The 14,406-nt window shown below is 30.9% G+C and overlaps 1 protein-coding gene and 2 long non-coding RNA genes across 3 annotated transcripts in view; 2 read left to right on the forward strand and 1 right to left on the reverse strand.

Annotated features, from left to right (window-relative positions):
• Positions 1-14,406, forward strand: part of LOC117687290 (uncharacterized) — a 259,261-nt gene that overhangs the window by 25,882 nt on the left and 218,973 nt on the right. The window lies entirely within an intron of this gene.
• LOC136270000 (uncharacterized) overlaps positions 1-14,406 on the forward strand; it is a 149,272-nt gene that overhangs the window by 9,789 nt on the left and 125,077 nt on the right. The window lies entirely within an intron of this gene.
• The window catches only part of LOC136269982 (uncharacterized), a 33,940-nt gene that overhangs the window by 5,541 nt on the left and 13,993 nt on the right, over positions 1-14,406 (reverse strand). The window contains exons 2-4 of the mRNA XM_066066063.1: positions 13,186-13,467; positions 5,480-6,362; positions 2,285-2,776 (exon numbers count right to left, since the gene is read on the reverse strand). Of these exons, the coding sequence (XP_065922135.1) occupies positions 2,285-2,776; positions 5,480-6,362; positions 13,186-13,464 (1,654 nt within the window). The 5' untranslated portion in view covers positions 13,465-13,467. The remainder of the gene's footprint in view (positions 1-2,284; positions 2,777-5,479; positions 6,363-13,185; positions 13,468-14,406) is intronic.

Genomic DNA, 14,406 nt, shown 5'->3' on the forward strand with positions numbered 1-14,406 from the left:
ATGTATATATATATATATATATATATATATATATATATATATATATATATATATATATATATATATCTGTACAAAGAATTACAGTAACATAATGATATTCCTCTTAGAGGGCCATATTAGGCCCATACCATATATAGTCCTTTTATATATTATAATAAAAACGTCTGTATGCTATATTATGCATTTGCTGTCTGATTAGGACTGTTTTTTTCCCAAAAGTAGCGCTTGGCGATCGCATAAAAAACGTTCTGTAAAGTACAGCACCTGATTGGAGTACATGATTATATGTATTTTATAAAAGCGAAATTGTAGAGGTTATGGAGTCAATAAGTAAATCAAATTTGCCAATTAGGCAATAGCAGTTATCCAATGCCTATGGTTGATTCTTTTACAAGGTAGGTTAAATACATGTAAAAGGAATTTTAAAACACTTCCCGTCCCCTTGTGAAGAGCTTCCGTTTCCTGCATTCTTTTCTTTTATTAACGAATTTGTGCACGCATTTTCTCGGAAATGGATCAAATTTCGTTACACGGCCCTGATAAGAAAACCCCTAAAATATCTTTCTCAAATATATCTATCAAGAGCGGTCTAAAATTTTAAACACTGGTGACATGAATAACATCTAAGTTATTTTGTGCAAATTATTTAAGGAATGAATTCAATATTTATTTGTTTTATTCGATATAAAATGGTATGGGACAGTTTACGCTTTATAAACCGCGAAGAATTACACATTGTGAAATCTAAGTGTTTTTAAATTTATCATTAAAATTAATAATTTTTGACGGCCCTGCAGTAAGTTGTTCTTGAAATCGATTAAGTTTGATAATTCATACTTAGAATCATTCTAATTTTGTTAACTCGTACCAAGAATAATTCGATTTTTTTCGTCTTGTTACTTATGTTTATCGGTTTAAAAACCCTGCTTCTTACAGGAATTTCTATCTTTACTTTTGCAATAAACGGAACACCCACTCGTTGCTTTGCAACGAGATTTGCTGTAGTTTACTTTATTGTTAGTGTCATTGGTTATTTTTGGTGCTTTTTTATACCTCATCTTATAACCGTGTATCTTTTGATTCGACACTATAAATAACAAGTGTTGTTGGTTTGTTAATGCTTCATATATATATATATATATATATATATATATATATATATATATATATATATATATATATATATATATCTCACAAAAGTATTTTCTCATTGTCCGGTGATAGATATAAATATATTAATCCAATTCACAAAAGTATTTTCTCAGTGTTTTATTGGATATGAAAAAAGGAAAAAAGGCAATACTAATTGCAAAACGTAAGCGTGCGTGCGTGTGTGTGGAAGGGGGGGGGCTAGACTAATCCTGAGAAATCTTGACAACCATTAAAAAAAATATTTCCCAAAATTATGAAATGCCTTATCTGTGGGTGAGGGGGGGGGGGGGATAACTTTTGTAGTACCCCCTTAAAAAATTTTAAAAATGGATGTTTTCCCCTAATCATTAAATTACTAATCCGTGGAAAGGGGGTGGGGGGCTAGTATTCCTAAGACTCCAACTTCTCAATATTTCAATCTTCCCAAGATTAAATTAGGAACAGTTATGTTTGCTGCGAGAAAACGTGGGGGAGGGGGGGGGGCTGAGCCTTCTATGATGATATGTGTCTAATGGTTAGGTCTAATTAGGTCTAACAACCCCCCCCCCCCCCCCAACCGGTTCCGACGCATATGACGAAACATTTCATTACAATCTTAAACGGTAGTTGACCTGCTTTATCCACTCTCGATGTCTGGCAGACCATGCATCTTATGAACATATTGACACAACGCTCAGGGCAGTTCGCAGTCAAAACAAGGCTACTGAATGGGCTTAGCTGACACAGATGGTGAGCAAACCTGAATACAGTTTTAAGAAGAAAAAAACATATTTTAATCGCAAATTAAACAAAATCGGAAATTTGCGATTAAAAGATGATTTTTATTATTTTATTATTTCAAAATCCCTAACAAATTGATAACTTGTAACAACGATTGCTGTACAAAATCAAAAATGGGGGGAAAATGAAAACATGAATAATGGGCAAAGCAAACGTCATGAAAGGTCGGGTGATATTCATGAGTCGAAATCCATAGGGAAGCCTTAACCTAGCTGCGCATGTTGCATCACAGAAGAGGAAGAACATATTTAAAAATTTACTTAAGTGCTACGGACTTCAACTTCGGAAAGCAAGTTGCAACATGGGTTACATGTATATTTAAAGTTGAAAAATATAGCAAAAAAATATTTACCTTCTTTTCTATCCACGACGCTTCTAACTATTGCAATATCCAAGCTTTTCCCAGATGTTCCAAAGTTTCCAATGAATGATTCAACAACTTCTCCAACAACTTGATACTGCTCATTCGTATTACCAACATGTTGGTCATTTTGACATGTTGGGTGAACTATCAAATATTTTTTGGTTCGAAGAGAATGGTTAGACAATGGTGTCTCGTCGTTGTATAGTTCTTTGAAATCTTTGATTGCAACATGTGAAGCTGTGAGGAACCCAGAACCAAACTCATTATTTGGGTTTATGGACTCATACAAAAATCCAACAGATCCTAAACAGGCACGTAATGGTATTCCTATGCTGCAACCGGGTTCTGGGAGCTTATGATTGGTAGACAGACAGTCTTCAGGGCATTTTCCAAACATAAAAAAATCCTCTCTATAACTGCACGGCCATCCGGCAAGATGTTCGGGTAACGGTTTCTCTCCAAATGGTATTATTGATTTGTCTAGACAATAAAGTATTATTCCATGTGAGTCTGACTTTGTGTCACCAAAACGCGAGACACAACTTATTCGCATACCAACAATATTTGAATACTTTGCATAAATCTTCTTTGCATTTCTTTGAATGAATTCTTTTAAGTCTTTACTTTTCCTCTTGTCTGATACGTATGTCACCTGTTCATTATCATCGTACAGTTTGTTTGTATCTTGTACTTTTTCAAATTCAAATATGGTGTCTTTTGATACTTTGCAACAACTAATGAATAACGATTTTGTCGTCTTGTCATCATCACGAGTAAAAACTTTTACAACAGGTTTTTTATCACCTTTATGACCAACTATAAACTTTACAATTGATGGACACTTTTGCAATGAAGACTCGTCTATAATGTCACGTTGTTCCCATTCTTTGATTACTGCAAAGTAAACATAATATAATACCGGTAAATGAGTTTCCTAGAGAACTAATAATTAGCTATGACATTTTGAAACTTGTTTAAAACTAAATATGCTCCCACGAAAGTCCAAAACTTGAACTTGATTGCTTGTGTCGTTGTAGTTTTTGGTTTAACGTACTATTGGCCTGATATGGATTAAGATAAAGACAAAATCTGTAAAACAATGCATGTCGTGTAATACTTCGTGAAAAAAGCGTCAAAGAACAGTGAAACTATGTTGAAACTGGCATTTTGCCATATTTGCTGCATTAATAGAAAGGCCAACTTTGATAGAGGTATAAATACTTTTTATACCTGTAAACACTCGCATCTGAGATAGACCTATTTAACTATGAAATTGGTTATACATACACTATGTTGAACAACAGTTCTTTGTAACATTCTATGTCGTAGCATATGCTATTTCTATCTTAAACTTTTTCTTGGGCCCCAGGATTGGTCCAAGGTTTATGGTTTGCTTTTACAATTTAAAATGTACACTTTTTGAAGATTCTTGTGCAGTAATCTCACAAAATGTAGCATCGTAGTTCTTGAGAAGTATTTTTAAACATTTTAATACATATTTCTGTTAAAATTTGAACCCCTGTTAGAGCCCCAATATTAGTCTGTTGGTCAACGCTTTACATGAACGTCTTTAGCATATACATTATTTAAGGATGCCTGCATATCTCACAAATCTAACAAATTGAAGCATTGTTGTTCTTCAGAAGGAGAATTTCAAACATTGAAATTAATTAATTCAATTAATTCAACATTGTTATCTTAAACATTGAGCCCCTTCTAGGGTTCCAGTAATAGACCAAAGGTCAAGTCTTTTTTTTTAAACTCAGAATATGCACAAATTGATGATGCTTGCATAGTAATCTGAAAAACTGAAGCATCGTAGTTCTCTAGAAGAACATCTTTAAACATTTTTCTTAAAACTTAAACTTTAAAACTGTTTTGAATTCCAAAAAATACTCCCTGGGTCACTATTTTAAAAATAATAAACTACATTTTTCAAGGTTACATGTTAATCTTACAAATAGCAACAACGTAGTTCTCGAGATGAAGATTTTCAAACATGTTCTCTATATACATGTAAATCAATGTTAACATTGAACCTGTTCTGGTCCTGGGGTCACGGCTTTTACAATTTAGAATAATCTGTATTTGAGGATCATTTTATAGTTATCTCAAATATTGTATTATTGTTGTTCGCGAAAAAAACATTTTAAAACATGTTCCAAATATATATATATATATATATATATATATATATATATATATATATATATATATATATATATATTACTTTGAACAAATCTTGAACCCTTTTATTGTCGATAAACAGCCCAAATTGCAAAATAATGAGAGTAAGGTTGTGGACACGCTTTGGCAGATCTAAGTCAGTGGGGGTTCGCATAAAAAATGCTTAAGCGATAAACAAAAAAATCTTTAAAAATTATTTAAAGTAATGCTTTCTTGTTATGAGTATTTCTTTTATTGAGCCTTATCTCATAGTGATTGTATAGTAAAAATATCATATGTTCTATCAATAAAAATTTATTTCATAATGAGAGAAATGTTAACCCCAGTTAATCTCCACATATCCAATTATTTATATAAAATAAAACAAGCTGGTGGTAAATGTAGGCGATATTCGTCAGTTTTTTTTTTTTATCTTGGACCAATTTTACTGTTAGAAATTCAGATATTTTCCCACAATCCGTCTTGTGTCGATTAATATGGGTTTAACGTTCCTCCCTGTTTCATTTTTCATTTTACAACGAATAACTATAAAAGCTTTTGAGTCAACCCGTTTAAGGTTTTATTCCAACAACAAATAAAGTTCTTGATTTGAAATGTTACCTTTCATTTTATTTATCCGGATATCGATGTTATAAAGTAGTAAATAAACTTTCTATTTAAAATTTTCCTATTCAACGATATTTTAACCAATATTCAACTAATTGATCGGAAATTTAATGACTTTGCCTTTTTAGCGGTCAAAAGAACTGTATATAATTTAATTGTTTAGTTATATATTTCAGGGTGAAATGATTTCTTTAAAAGTTGCCCATTAGATGCACAGGACAATCACATACACAAATGCACTATAGTGACGCTATATATCATTTGTTAGAAGGTGCTCGTAGATGATGCTGTTTGTTTGAATAATAGTTTGAATAAAAGGTTCTACGACATTTGACGTTTTACCTGTTAACCAAACGCACCATCTATTCAATTAATATCTTATATACTTACATTGTTTTTGATCTTCTGGAATAACTCTTTTTTGGAATTTTTCCAGTTCGCTTGTGATAAATTCGAAGTCTTCTCTTGTTTTTGCACAAAGATTTGTAAGATTATCCAGTATCGAATCTCTTAAAAAATCTCTCTTTTTCAAAATATTGAAGTATACTTCATCAGCCACCTGACTTCTCCATTCTTCTGAATTAACATCCACCGGGCGAAAAATTGTAATAAAAAATGTAGTAACTGAAATAATGACACCGTATATTGTACGGAATATTTTAACCACCGTTTCACTGATGATTGCATCGATTTCAGCGAAAATGATACTGGACATATCTGATTTTATCTTCCCCAATTCTGCTGACAGTGTAGTCTGAACAACGCTTTCAATGTGCATTAAGATCCCTTTGCATATTTCTGACCCTAATTTTTTTGCTGTCTTACATAATGTTTCTTCGGTTAAAACCTCTTTTATCCTCGTAACAGTACCAGAATATCGACAACTATATGCGTTACTTTCCACTGTTCCAACATATTTGTGGTCATATCTGACAACTACCTCAAAACAATCCTGTCTTATGTTTGCTCCCGTCAGTACCCTGTCCATGGATAGGATAATTACCCTTTCGAGATTATAAGTCGAAAAGGTAACCATCATTTCCCTAACAAAGTTGCTATAAAAAGATATCTTCTTATATGCACTAAGTTTTGCTATTTCATCAAAATCTTCATAAATGTGCTGCAAGTAGATATCTAATCTGTCAACATCATATTTGCAGTTTCCGTAAACAATCAGTTTTGCATCGATAACTCCTATTGATTTCGCTTTTATGAGAAGTACTCGAGTGAGATTTTCATTTGCTTGGTCTAAGAAGCCGCTTTCCGTAAGCTCCTAAAAAGTAAAATGATAAAAATTATTTATTTTTAAAGCTTTTTTCAATGATTATCATACATTTATGCTGCCTGTTTACCTTATAACATTCGCTAATAAAACAATATCCATGCCCGTATTATCTTGATTATATCCAAAATGACATTCATCTAAATCTTGTGTATCAGTATACAAATAAGTCTTATTTCAGCATCGTTTACACTGCATTTTGGTGATTTCTCTCTCGACAATGATCTTCTGTATTAAATATACATGTGACATCATCAATAATTATTATACTTAATACAGAGAAATCAAAGATACATTCAGTTAGAAGAGTTTTAGTGACATCTTACGCCTGAAGTTTTTATAATTTAGATCAGTGATAAAGTAAAAACTGAAATGTATCTGATTAAAATATGACATCATACTGCTTATTGTGACGTCATATTGATAAGAAGAATTTTTACTCAATCGATCGCTGAGAGTTGCCTTATCATACCTGCGTAATCAAGTGTAGCTTTAGGCTATATACTTATTAAAAAGGCGGGATTGAAGAACAATGGTTTTAGCTTGGATATGTTTGTACGCTTAAAGAGTTAATGTAATTACATAACAATTAGCGGATTAACGCTGGTAAATAAATAAGAATTCAACTTGGCGATTGTCAGTTAAGGGACAAAAAAAGGATTCATACATGCGAATTATGTAGAGAATAACGCCAGTGAAATTTTAGTATATGTTATATATAGATATGAATCCTATGGATTTAGAATTAAGAGTCAGAGTTCGATAGATAGTGGCGTAGACGCAAAGAACAATTCGTCATTCTAATCCGTTACGTCAAATTCATTTCTTTTAATTGAAATTCAATTCAACCAAATAAATATGATGCATTTGTTGACTCATAATTCAGTGAAAAGCATATTTTCTCATTAATTTTTTTTGTTCGACAATAATAACCTAGTATTTGATTTTTATTTGAGTCACAATTCAAAATTTTTGACAAAACAATATTTAATTTATATGCATTTCAAATGGTATTAGTTATTCTGGGACATCCTGTTTATTGATATTGCAACAACAAAAAATGTTCGATTCAGACATTTTCGTCTTAAGAACATTTCGCACGAAAAAAAAGTTCGTTTCCTGAATGGATGTTGAATAACTATGAAAAAAAATTTATGCATGCACATGTATATACCGGTTTAAATATATAAACTAGTAAGACAAACAGTTTCCAATCATGTATTTTTTTTCACAAAAGACTAAGTTCCGTCATTTATTCTAAAAATATGCAATCATATAATATGGTATTGATTAGCTACAAACAAGCTACAAACTGAACGAAAGCCAGAATCGTTTTATGTAAACAAATATGCAAACACATTATATTGATTCAATAGCCAATGATTTATAAAATCTAAAGACTAATATTTATATAAGATCCATTGGGGCATATAAATAGAACTAATGCTAGTGAGCTAAGAGTCCCGGATTTGATACTCGTCTTAGGCAGTTTTTTAAAATTTAATTTTCTTGCACAAACCTGTTTTCAATACTTTTCCTAACGTAGGATAATTGGAACATGAGAAGAATATACATTTATTTTTACTTTTTTTTTTTTTTTATTTGCAGTTTTTCATTTTATAATACACTGTACATATAACACATTCATACACACATACATACAAGTCATGATCTCATAATTTTTTAAAACTATTCAAGTTGATACAATTTTGCATAAACTGAAATGAATAAAGCTCTTGAAGTTAGATATTAAGAAAAAGATTTTTTCCATTCAAACCATCTATCATTATGTTTATCATAAGAAGAGTTTCTTATAGCAACACATTTTTCAATTTCATATCTAAAGTTTAAGTGACATAGTAGACCTGCAAATATTGGAACTTTTTTGTTGTACAGACATTGAAAAATATATTGTTTAGTATACAGGATCAAAAAGTTGATGACTAAGTTAGAATTAGAAGGAGGAGTCTCTCCAAATAATATGTTATACTCATTAAAGCCAACTCTTTTTGAAACAGCATGATATATATGCATACTTAAACTACTCCATAAATCTAAAGCAAAGCAACAGGATGTGAATACATGTTCAATAGTTTCAACTTCATTATTACAAAAAGAGCATATATCATTATCAACTATTTTTATCTTTTTTAGATACGATTTTACAGGGAGAATTCTATGTAGAGTTCTATATTGTAGCCACTGTACAGTAGTATCTGTTGTAACTTTGAAACATACTTTGAAAAAATCCTGTAAAATTAGTTCGGTGTAGCCTCTCATGACAATTTTTGAATTCCATCGAATGATTGAGTTTGGAATAATACATTGGACATTTGGATTGATTTAATTATAAATAGGTTTAGTGCATTTCTTGTACAAAAGTAATTCAACACAGTAAAAGGGTAGAAAAGGACCAACAAAATTGACATAGTTCTCCTTTGAAAAATTTGAGTCTTTAACAAACTTTCGAACAGCACTCATTATGCTGTTATATTGCATAAAACATACTTTGTTCAAATGAAATCTTTTTTCAAATTCAGATTTTGATAAAAATGACCCATCTTCATGTAAAAAGTCTTTAACAATTTTTACACCTTTGTTGTACCATTCTTTATAAAACATAGACTTCTTCTCTACTTTGATGTTTGAGTTATGCCATATTGGAGAAAATATTATATTATTGTTAGAATCAAAAATCTGGTTAGAGTGTACGTTCATAACATTAAGCCAAGCATCTCTCCAAAATATATTATTGCATTGTTCTAGTTTTTTAATAAAATTATCACCAAACTCTAAAAAACCAACCCCTATGTCACCAAAGATAGCTTTAAAAATGCTCATCCATGATTGTCCCCCTTGCACCACTCTTTTGATCCAAGAACATTTAAGCGAAATTATAAAAATTTTCAAATTTAACATTTTCAAACCTCCAGTGCAAAAGTTTTGGGTCACAATTGAACGTTTGACTTTGTCACACTTGGATTTCCAAACAAATCTAAAAAACTCATTATTCAAAAATGTAATTGTATCTTTCTTAGGATTCGGTAAGAAAATGAGTAAATGGTTTAATTTAGGTACAATAAGACTATTAAGTACTGTAATTCTTCCAATGGGAGTAAGAATTCTTCTTTCCCATTGTTGAATCAAAGCAATAATTTTGGGAATTTGAATGTCATAATTTAAATCTGGAATTTTTTTCTAAGTCCACTGAAAAATGAATACCTAATAGTACAAATTCAGTGGCCCCCCAATCTAGTTTCCATCTAGAATGATGGAAAACTTCAGAAGAGAATTTTTTTTATCCAAACCATACAATTTTAGTTTTTGAGCTATTAACTTGTAGACCAGAAATTTTTGAGAATAATTCTTAAGTTTCAAGAGCATTAAACAAGGATGAAGCTAAACCATCAAGGATAAGAGACGTATCATCAGCATATTGGGAAATTTTGTGTTCCCTATCATAGACAAAAATACCTCTTATAACCTTATTTTGTTTTATAAGTAAAGCTAAGATTTCTGCACAGAGAATAAAAAGATATGGGGCTACGGGATCACCCTGACGACAACCTCTCTGTATTTCAAACTGCTGCGATAGAAAGCCGCTTTGAAGGATTGAAGCTTTAAAATTTGTATTTAAAATTTTTACCCATTTTATAATATTGTTTCCAAATCCAAAAACGTGCAGCACCTTATAAAGAAAAGACCATGATACCGAGTCAAAAGCCTTTTCAAAATCAATAAGCATAAGTAAACCAGGCAAATTATTAGTTTCTGTGTAAGACATTAGATCATATATAAATCTAGTGTTTTCACCAATATATCTTCCCTGTATGAAACCTGTTTGTGTATTTGAAATAAGTAGGTCTAAGGTGGATTTTATTCTATAACTGATGCATCCAGATATTAGCTTGTATAAAACATTAAGTAAAGTAATAGGTCTCCAGTTTTTAAAAAAAAAAAAATTACTTAATTACCGTACACGTTCTGTAGAAACCATTTCTCTTTTTAAAATCGCGACTTTTAGTGACTAGACATGCTTTCATTTTTTTTTGGTGTATATCTAATTAAGTTTATCCTTAAAAAACCCTGGAACTTACACAAATTATACAAGATATACACAACAGGTGTTTCTTTTGTCCAGACCCACCGCCATTTTTTCCTTCATAAATACTTCGCATAAAGGTTGAATATATTTATCAATTAATCACAATTGATTAAATTGCCTTGAAATTTATACTTTTGTTCGTATATTAGCACAATATTGATAATAAATTGTTATGATTGAAACAAAAAAAGGCTTAAATGTGGATCCAAGAAGTTTAGTCATTAAAGACCAATGAGTTATCCTTACAGGTTGCTTAAAGGTGGTTTTTAAGCTTCTTTAAGCTGCCTTTAAACATCATTAAGCCATTTTTTGGCTTTTTATAAGTCACTTTTAAGCACATATATGAAACCTCTAGGCAGCATGTATAGCTTAAAGGTGGCTTAAAGATCATCTTTAAGCTACCTTTAAGCATTTTTATGCTACCTTCAAGGAGAATGGTCATTCATCCTGTAAAAAAAAACCGCAGTAATTAGTAATTTCTATTGAATAAGAAAGTGTAGATTCAAGTTCAAAACCGTGATCATGGAGGTAGGTTGTAGCCACATTGAAAAGTTGAATTTCTATTTTTTTTTTATCATTCTTTAAAAAATTATAATTTATGTTATTACACGTACTAACAATCAGTCTAAGCATATCTTTAACAACATACATCATGGCATAGCACATCATTGGAATCTCATACAAAAGCATTGGAATCTCATACAAAAGCATTGGAATCTCATTCCATAGCATACAATTTTATTGATTCTCATTTGTCATTTTGTACCTTAACATAGCATACATGTTGCATACAACATGATCTCAACTCGGTTTTAGATGCATTTATTTAAAACAATAGCGTTGCATTGAAATGTCAATGCATATCATTAAAATCTTATGCATGTACCATAGCATTGCATTAAATTGTAAAAGATATGCATGATATGACTGTATATGCAAATATTTTGATTTGTTGATAATTCTAATTTGTTTAGATTGTTCCCCCTGGGCAGTTCTAGAGCAAACAAGGAGTTCAAAGGTTTGATGTAGGTTTGCATACATAAACTGTTGATAATTGCAATGCTCAATTTATGACATAACTATAAAATCATCCTGTTACAAAAGGGGCTTAATGTTTAACATAATGCTTAACATGTTTAATATTCAGTCTAAGAACAAGAAAAAAATTGAAACACTACTAAGCACATGATAAGTGCAGTTGCATTCCAAATGTATGCTTCCTATAAACTTTTTGTACACATAACCAATACATGGCATGTGGTGGAGGAGATGTAGAACGGCTAGAGAATACCTGTTTTTTAATGAACAAGTTTAGCGTACTCCTATATTTTGTCACATAAAGTGCATTTGACTCTTAGAATCATTGCTCTATATATAGTAGTAATATATATGTCATGTGCAATGAAAATCGGTGGCTGGGTGTTTGTTTTTTTTTACGAATTATGCATTCTTTTGTAGGTGCTCCAATTTTCTGAACTGCGTGTTTTATATTGTGCAAATGAAACACGACCTCTGTCTAGTCTATTGAACACAATTATTCAAGCACACTAAATTCGATAAGAATAGTTTTTTGTCATAATTAGGGTCTGTGTACTCTTTCAGAATTTAAGTTTTTTAAAGTTATGTTGCTTATCCTTTCAAAAATCAATTAAATTCTAAAGAGTTAAAGAACTACAGGTAAAGTATAACAAATTGATTAAATTCTAAGATCGTATCAGTGCAATAACAGCATGAAACATGTTTACTACACTGACTTTATATCTTTATATACAAAATCAAAAGATCGGTACTTGCTTATTAAACCCCAGTGTTGAGATTAAATGATTGGGTTTGTAAATTGAGCAACCAATTCATTTTAGATTTAAATAATCATCTCCCACAAAGTTGAGTTCAATCTTAAGGACTGTTAAGTTAACCTGAGTTAAATTAAATGCCTACGTTGGTACACTTTGAAAGAAATCGTCATTAATAGTAGTCCATTTACATTTCTCAAAAGGCTTTTCTGTGGTTTCATTAATTTTCGTGGGTATACATTTATGTGGATAAAGTAAAAATCACAGTTTCAATAATACTTAAATTCGTGGCGAATGATCCTATCAATACAAAATGTAGAATTTGTAATTCAATGAATATTTAAATTGGTGGATCAACTTAAAAACGAAATCCACAAAAAATTGGTATTCAACGAATAATGATGAAACCAGAGTATTAACCAAATGTGAGTTTTGATGCCAAGACTGATCTAAATACCAAACTCAATATTTGATTCATATTTATATTTGTTTTGTGCTGAAACATAAATTGATATTGCAAAAAGTGCAATAAAAAATGCTTCTGAATAGTACAAATTTAGCATGATAATGGCATCACTTTTTGGTATCAATTATACAAATGCTTTTTATTTCATTCACATGATTGTTGATCATTTCTCGCTGATTTTCTTCGTGAGTAGGTTTTTGTTTTAAATGTGTGAATACATTTATCGCGACAAATATATTAGTGTTCTCGTGCATGAGGGAAGTGAACTATCTGCGTTGATATTATAGAAACTGTAATATAAGATTATATTATGACTAAATGTAGTAAATACACTTGTAAGTGTAACACGAACACTTCAATTTATATGTCTAGATATTTCAAATTTTTCAACACTATAAAATAAAATGGTTTGATATATATGTACATGTTTCAATGTTGTTAGATATTTACCTTATAACATTTGTCTCCCATTCTGCCAATATCGATTTCAAACGCATACATGGTCCCGGGTTTAACGTCCGCATTTCTGTCAATTTTTCTTGCTATATCAACCCCGTCTGCAAGAGATTTTACATCCTGAACGATATCACGTAAAAAATCACGTCTTAAAAGTTTGCCAGCAAATGATTTTCCTGAAGGGTCATCTGGGATTTCGACTTCAAACCCCTTTAAAAGGGTTTTCAATTCTTCGGATGAAATTGCCTCACGCCAGGTTTTCCTGCCTTCCATTTTCTAGAGAAAATAAAAACAAAACTGCTATGTAATGTTTTAAACTTATAATATGCTTATTTCGATGGAAGGTTATCCATGCATTTATACGCTTGGGTTAAAGAAATGCATATACCTTTTATTTAATTGTTTTGTATACCTGTAACGTCGTGCCTATGACCTATTAAATTTGTTTGGCAAATTGTATTTGGCCTACCAGAATAGTTTAAAACATAAACGGCCCAGAAGTAAACATCATATACAGCAAATATATATGGGTTTTGTCAACACTTATGTTTTGTGGATGGTAATAGCGCACTAAATCTCCACATATCATTTAAATATTGCTATTATGTGGCTTTTTTATTGAAATATAAGTACGTTAACTCTGTCCCTCCTTTCAAAAAGAGACACATTGTTTCTGTTGGTATTGTTTTTCTTTTTCTTCTTCTTCTTCTTACTTCTTAATTTTTAATAGTCATTTATCACCTGGGTATACTTTGACAGACTTGAAACTTAAATCAAATAACAACTGCAATACACTGCAATGTACTGGTTTTTTTTTTTTACCCAAAGTCAAAATAAGATTTTTTTTAAAATCTAAATCATAATTGTAATATCTTGTTGTATTACTGTAGACAATGTGTAGAACTGTATTGTCATGTGTTTATTTGTACATCGTTGTATTACTGTAGACAATGTGTAGAACTGTACTGTCATGTGTTTATTTGTACATTGTTGTATTACTGTAGACAATGTGTAGAACTGTATTGTCATGTGTTTATTTGTACATCGTTGTATTACTGTAGACAATGTGTAGAACTGTACTGTCATGTGTTTATTTGTACATTGTTGTATTACTGTAGACAATGTGTAGAACTGTATTGTCATGTGTTTATTTGTACATTGTTGTATTACTGTAGACAATGTGTAGAACTGTATCGTCATGTGTTTATTTGTACA

The sequence above is a fragment of the Magallana gigas genome, chromosome 1, assembly GCF_963853765.1.
Source record: "Magallana gigas chromosome 1, xbMagGiga1.1, whole genome shotgun sequence".
NCBI classification, from domain to species: domain Eukaryota; kingdom Metazoa; phylum Mollusca; class Bivalvia; order Ostreida; family Ostreidae; genus Magallana; species Magallana gigas.